At 58.8% G+C, this 6957-nt stretch overlaps 1 protein-coding gene across 1 annotated transcript; it reads right to left on the bottom strand.

The window, feature by feature from the left end:
* Positions 1 to 1390: 1390 nt before the first annotated feature.
* On the bottom strand, positions 1391 to 5945 carry KAZALD1 (Kazal type serine peptidase inhibitor domain 1). Its single transcript, XM_010714629.3, has 4 exons — positions 5351 to 5945; positions 4502 to 4662; positions 3896 to 4043; positions 1391 to 3812 (listed from the first exon to the last, which is right to left on the bottom strand). Exons 1-4 carry the CDS (start codon positions 5844 to 5846, stop codon positions 3727 to 3729), a joined length of 891 nt encoding a protein of 296 aa, XP_010712931.1. The 5' UTR covers positions 5847 to 5945; the 3' UTR covers positions 1391 to 3726.
* Positions 5946 to 6957: the final 1012 nt, after the last annotated feature.

Below are 6957 nucleotides of genomic sequence, written 5' to 3' on the forward strand. Positions count from 1 at the left end.
ATTTCCTCCCCCTCTTGATCTTTGTTTTCCTCTCCAAATGCTGAGCTCTAGCCTGGCCCAGCCCAGAGACCAAACACAGCACCAAATATTCTCCCCCAGGATGAAGCCGTGAGTTTGGTACCCCAGGTGCAGCTCCAACCCCAGCAATCCTCCTGAGCTGCACAGCCTGGGGACCTGGCTGAGAGCACATCCCTCCCTGCACGACAGCTAAACAAGCCGAGACAATTAAATGTGCTGTTTGATGGCTGCCTGGCAGAGCCTCTCTCTCTTTTAATAAAAGGCCTCTTTCCTGAAGTCGCTCAGGCTGCAGTGAGGGCTGAAGCACGGGAGCCCTTCACATTTAATTAAACAGCACATCCAAGGCAGCATCCATGCTGCTAGGGATGCTCTGGCACAGGACAGACAAAATGTCCCTGCCCAGACGCTGGCCCCCTGACCCAGGAACAGGGATTCCTTTTTGTGGAACCCATCCCCACTTCCGCCAGCTCTGCTCCTCATCAGGAGGCAGAGAGAAGCACCCTGATCCTGCCCGGGTGGATAAGAGAGATGGATAAGGGCAGGGGCAGAGGGGAGGCTGGGCAGCTGCGGGATGTCCCAGAGAGCACTTGCTCAGCTGAGACCTTCAGCTTAACCCTTCCATAACCATGGGCGGGTGGCAAAGAGAGAGAGGTGGAGTTTGGGGTGACTCGAGGCCAGGAGACCCATTCTGATGTGCTCCAAACCATCACTGCACGCTCAGGACATCCCAGATCTGGGATGTGAATTTACAGGTTGTTCACCCAGGAGCTGCAGTTTCCCCAGGGCGTGGGGCTGGCAGGCTGTGAAAGAGCACAGGCACCCCCCAGCTTTCACGGGTGCAGGGGCTGCTGCCATCACTCACACTTTGAGGCCTGCCAAGCCAAAGGCATGGTAATTGCAAGCCAGATCCCCCCACTTCGGAAGCAGCAGGGACCAGGCACGGAGGCTCCCGTTTCCGCCTGCCTCCGGCTGTTACGGACCAGAGAAGTGACAGAGAGCAGCCCCAGGGCCAAAAAACACCGTGAGGAGAGACAGCAGCCAGCCCTGCGATAAGGCCACCCCCCCACATTGCCCAGATAACCCCCCAAGCATCAGACACAGCCAAACCAGCACTCCCCAAAGCATACTTGAACCCCAGCCCCTCACTTTGGGGACGTGCCACCCCCTCTCAGCCAGCACCTCGCAGTGCCAGAGACGGCAACCTGCCGCAGTTATTAAACTCTTTGCTTCCTGTTTTAAGCTGAATAATAAATTGCATGTCACATTACGGCAGTGTTTATTAAAACCCATTGGCATGGGCTCTGCGCTGCGGCGGCATTCGAATTATTGAAAGCCACCCCCCGTGGAGACCCATTTGCTGCAAACGCTGGAGGATTTGTTTCCATTTTATTTATCAGGCAGCGTAAGCGCAGGGCAGAGGCAGGGAAGTGCTCTTCTTCAACCTGAATCGGGGCGAGGAGGGGTCACCGTGCAGACGATACAAGGGATGCTGCTGTCCCCAGGGCTGGGGACAGGCTGGGGACAGAGGTCCTGCGCGCAGGTGGCCGCAATGCTTGAGTTTCCATAGCTTGGCTGCTCCGTGCCTTAGTTTCCCCGCGGCCAAGCGAGGGAGCTGCACCGGGTGCTCAGCCCCGCGTCCCGCGGTGGCTCTGCCGGGAGGTGGCACTGTTCGGCGGCGGATGGGGACAGCACTGCGGTCCCCCCGAGCCCGGGGAAGGACGGCGGCAGCCGCTGGTAGGGCTGCAGCTCCCGCTCCTGGCTCCCACCCCGCGATTCGGTGGCTACTCTGGATGCGTGCGCCTGAACAAGCCGCTGGCAGCACCAGAACGCGAGGGTGGGACGAGCATTGAGAGCGTCCATTAGGGCAGTGGGACACCCTCGGGTCACCCCTGGGCAGTCACCACCCTGGTCCTGGAGCGTTCTGGGGACTATGATGTGCCCTCGTGCAAGAGGCTGTGAAAAAACCCAGCAGCAGAGGTTGGGTGCACTGTGGATTCGGGCTCAAGAAACTGCAGATTTGTGGCAGAAAGCAACTGATTCCAGAGAGCTTGAGCTGTGAGTGCACAAGCAGAGCAGCCAAAACATTCGGGGTGGCCAAAAAGCACCAACCCCGCATGTACCCTATAGGGCTTTGGGTCTGGTGGAGGTTTGATCGCTCCTTTAGAGCACATCCCTGGATGACGGCAGGATGGGACCCTTTCCTTTGTCCCCAGCCCTGCGATAGCCTTTGGTATCATGGGGTGCCCTGGACAGATAGGAGGTGCTGTGACATGTGCACCTGGTGGCCACATTAGCAAGGCTTCCCAGATCCCCAGGACCCTCCAGGTGCCCAGAGCTAAGCACTGTCCTTATGCATCCCTTCAAGGAGGCACCCGTGCAGAGCTGACCAAACATTTCAGAGACAACAAATAACCTCAATTATGCTCTGTGGCAGTGACCGATTCCAGGCGCACAGCGATATCAACTCCTTTAATTTTTCAGTGGCACAGGGGACACCAACCCCACTGCCTTGCAGGGAGCAGAGACCTGGATTTGCAGCTGCCGCCCTATGGATGGGCTCCAGCCCCTCAGTCCCCACCAGCCTGGTGACACAGTGGCACAGGCAGAGCTGGCACAGGAGCATGGCTAGGTGTCAACAAAGGGCCAGGTGGCTCCGAGCCATGGGATGCTCTCAGGTTTCCCTACTGCAGCCACAGCCACAGCATGGCCCAGTTCCACCAAACACTCGGTGTACAGAACAGAGAGGGGATTAGCAGTGGAGGAAATGGCCCAAACAACAGCAGAAGCAGCACAGGAGCTAAGGCTGTCCCAGCTCCATGGGGTTCACCATCATGGAAAGAGCCCAGGAGCCACCACAGAGGTGCAGGGACCCGGTGCGGTTGGGGAGGCATTACTGCTGGCTGCAGCATGGGGTGGGGACCAGCTCAGCCTCACCGGCTGAAGGAATTTTGGGCCGCTGCCAACTCCAGACAAACCCCTTTTATTTGCTCGCTCAGGTTTTGATGCTGTAATTGCATCGTCTGAGCCAGCTCTCAAGAGAAAGAGGAAGGGAAGAAAGAAGAAAGGGAAAGAGAGCAGCCAACCTGAAGGGACCCCATGGGACGATCCCTGTTGGTTGCCTAGAGCCCTGAGTGTACACTTGGCTCATCACTCACTGAGATGTCAGCACAGAGAGCTGCTTGGGAGAAGAAGCATAAAGCCAATCCAAAAAAGCCAAAGTGTTTGTGGCCACGTGGGCCTTCAGGACAACACTGTTCAGGGGTGAAACCACAAATGTCATGTTGCCTCAAATCACTACTTTTCTGGTTAAGAACAAAATGGGAAAGAAGGGCATTTTGGCAGCAAGCTTCTGGATGTCTCTGCCCCTAGGGTGACACACAAGCCACACTGTCATCTGGAATAGGCTGCCCAGAGAGGTTGTGGATGCCCTGTCCCTGGAGGTGTTCAAGGCCAGATTGGATGGGACCCTGGGCAATCTGGTATAGTATTAAATTGGGGAGTTGGTAGCCTTGCCTGTGGCAGGGGGGTTGGAGATTCATGATCGTTGAGATCCTTTCCAATCCAGGCCATTCTGTGATTCTGTGTCTCCAGCCCAAAACAGAGGTGTTCAGAGAGTTGCTCAGGGCTGGAGTATGTGCTCTGGATCCATCCCTGAACCCCAAAGCACCCTGGGGCGAGTGCTGCCCAGTGCCAAGCTCCGCAGCTGGGCTAGTAGTACTCCTCCTCGCTGTCCACGTAGTCTTCAGGCACGGCACGGGGTTCCGGCAAGGACAAGCCCGTCAGGTTGAGCTGGTCTGAAACAGCAGCACGGGAAATCTGTGACACTGCCACCCTCGAAAGCCAGTGCCCTGCCCAAAGGTCCCCTCCCTCTGCTCACCCGGAGTGAGGACGGTCAGGCTGGCCACTGCCATCACAGCCCCAACCCTGTTCCTGGCGAAGCAGCGGTACGTGCCCTCATCCGTCACCCGCACGCCCTGGATCTGCAGCCAGCCGGTCACCTCGTACTTCTGGGGGCCACCTCTGAACTGCAAAGGGAGAGACAGCAGTGAGCCCCAGGGTGAAGGAACCCCCGTGGGATGACCCTTTGGGGAGGTGAGAGTGGGATGTGGAGAAGCTCTCTTTACCCTATTAAGCACTGCTCTGGGGTTGGAGCCAGCCCTAAGCTCCCTGGCGCCAACTGTACTATGTCCTGTTTGTCCCCAGCAAGAAACAGCCTCCTCTGGCCCCAGCTGTGCTGCAGCTGTGTTTGCAGGCAGCTATTTCAGTACAGTGGCCAGGGATGGAGGATGCCTCCATCCACACCCTGTAATAGCTGGGTATGACCCAAGAGGGCTATATTTGGTCTGGCCACAGGCAGGATGCAGGCATGGTAAGTGGAGATGAACCAGGCTGATCCCCCTGCGCATCCTGTGTATGCAAGTTCAGCAATGATCAGAGATGTTTTCACATCTCGGTCACCATCCCCCCTGTGCCAACCACTCACCTGGACAGAGATGTGGGGGTCATCTCCCGGCAGCAGCATCTCTGTGCCATCCTTCCTCCACTCGATGGATGCCATGGGGTAGGCAAAGACCTCGCAGCCAAAGATGACGTCCTGGCCAGTGACATTCCACACATCATAAGGAGGGGAGGTGATTTGAGGCTCTGGGAATGGAAGATGGAGAGGAGACAGGGAAGCATACTGGGCTGAGGGTATCAGGCTCTGGTAGTGATGCCAGGACCCTTCCCATTCCCCTCTCCTCACCCACATTTGCAGAAGGTCACTCTCCAGCTCGCCAGTGACCCACGAAGGGCTCCAATCCCTCCCAGCCTCACTTCCCCCACCTGCACAAGGAGTTCCCCTGTGATGCAGCCTTTGGGTCTCCCGTCCTGGCCACAAACCTCTCCTCTCCCTGTGCCTGTCCCAGCTCTTATGGGCAGCCAAGAGGGAAAAAGCTCAAAGATCCCACGAGATACAGAAAACAAAGTCAACCCCGATCCCCTCCTTCAGCTGCAGCGAGTGGTGTCAGTGGGTTGTCCCAAGCCCATAGTCACACACATGGCTTCAAACGGGACATGGAAGCAGTGCAGCCCACTGACCTGGCCCAGCTTTCCATGAAGGAGCCACGTTCCTGGGGCGTTCCTTGGCCCCAGCCACATTCCATGCACGCTGCAGCCAAAAGCTCGCTAACGACGCCTGGCTCTGCCCCAGCCAGCAGTGCTCACCGCCTCCCATAAATCCCGAGCCGACTTGGCACAGCCTCCCCCTGCACCAGACCCACTGCAGAGGGGCCTCTGGTTGAAATATTGAAGCCAACCTCCCATCCTCGCGCTCCCTCTCCCCACACACTACCTGCCTCGCAGGGACCCTCGTGGACCACGGTGAGGTTGGCATCGGGGTGGGCACGGGCAGACTCGAGGAAGCGGCAGATCTGGGGGTAGGTGCGCCCGTCGGAGCCGCACAGCGCCTGGTGCGACAGGCAGGCACACTGGGGCTCGGGCACCTCGCCGCGCTGCAGGTCTCCAGCCTCCAGCTGGCATTCCAGGTGCTCCCCGCATTTGCCATAGAAGTGGTTGGTGTTGTCCAGGTCACAGATCTGTCCCTCCAGGTTGGCACACTCCCAGCAGCAGTCACAGGCGTCCCGCACCGTGCCGGCCAGGCAGCCGCGCGGCACCGGGCACTCCTCCGGCCGGCACTCGGCGCAGCCCTCACCCTCCTCCAGCAGCCGCTGCCAGCCACGCTGCAGGTACTCGGCGCTGCTGGGGAAAGCTCGGCCCGGCTGGAGGCAAGCCCAGTGCAGGGTGAGCAGGGAGAGCAGCAGGCAGGAGGAGCTCAGCACCTCAGGCATCCTCGTGGCCGCTCCCAGAGCCCGGTTCCAGCATCACTCGGGTGGAGATTTGGATGGGTCAGAGCAAAGCGGCCATCTCGATCTGCAAGGAAGAGAACATGTGATAGCAGTATTGTGTGATGTGCCACATCTTGGGGCCCTCCGCTTCCTACCACGCTACAAAAGCAGCTCCCACCCCCAAAATGTGCTGCTGTGCAACCCCCTCGTCCGCTGCCCTGACTGGATGCTGACCCATACCCTCTCATCCGCTTCAGCCCTCTCCCCTAGCAGGTAGAGCCCAGCCTGTTGCAATCCCACTTGAGGGGCTGCCTCATATTCTCCCGACTGCCTTGTGCTCTGCTCCTCACAGGGAGCAGTTCTGGAGCCAGGTATCCCTCTCCTTTTCTCACCTCTCCTCAAAAGTCACGAGGATTTTTCCCTCCATCACTGCCCAGAGAAGCAGACGAAGGGCTCTTTCCATGCAGGAGGCAGCCAAGCCAGGGGAGCTGAGCCAGGAGGATGCTCCCACTCATGCCTGGCTTTTGTCCTCCCCTCCCTGCTCTGAGCCCCACATCTAGCCACACCAGGAAAGCCCTGCAAATTCCACAGTTATCACATTGGTGGCTGAGCACCAGGGAACTCGGTGCAGAAGCGAGAACAACGGGGTTCCCACCCCCCAGCCTAAGTTAACCCCTCTCCCGCAGCAAGCAGAGGGGCCGATCGGCCTCAGACATCCCATCTCTGCTGGGAAGGATGTGTAGGTCCATATGAGCTGTGCCCTCCCCCAGCCCCCAGCTTTCAACTCCTGTGCTGGAGGGGCAGAGTGAAGTTACAGCCATCTGCCCTGCAGCAAGTGGAGGCTGAGAGGTAAAATCCGGCATGGGGGGCCGCACCTGACCCCCTTCTGGGAGCCTCCACGCTCCCGGCAGGGCTTCAGCCCCCTGATAGCCCCACAGGAGCAGGACTAAGGCAGCCCAAAGCCAGCCTGACAGGATTTGTTACCCCCCGGATTAAAAAAAGGAGAGCAGAGCTCTGCCCCATTAACCGGAGACCCCCAGGCAGCGGGGGAAAAGGGGCGGGGGGGGGTCCTGCTTGCCTTCCCTCCTGTCCCTGGACTGCAGAGAGGAAAGCT

This window comes from Meleagris gallopavo, chromosome 8 (genome assembly GCF_000146605.3).
Source record: "Meleagris gallopavo isolate NT-WF06-2002-E0010 breed Aviagen turkey brand Nicholas breeding stock chromosome 8, Turkey_5.1, whole genome shotgun sequence".
Classification (NCBI taxonomy): Eukaryota; Metazoa; Chordata; class Aves; order Galliformes; family Phasianidae; genus Meleagris; species Meleagris gallopavo.

What these genes read in the sequence shown, in the direction of transcription:
- KAZALD1 (XM_010714629.3), bottom strand. Translation starts at nt 5,846, where the DNA reads ATGCCTGAGGTGCTGAGCTCCTCCTGCCTGCTGCTCTCCCTGCTCACC. An exon ending in CGAGGGTCCCTGCGAGGCAG is followed by an intron (nt 4,663 to 5,350) that starts GTAGTGTGTGGG and finishes TTCCATTCCCAG; the next exon opens with AGCCTCAAATCACCTCCCCT. An exon ending in CCTGACCGTCCTCACTCCGG is followed by an intron (nt 3,813 to 3,895) that starts GTGAGCAGAGGG and finishes CTGCTGTTTCAG; the next exon opens with ACCAGCTCAACCTGACGGGC.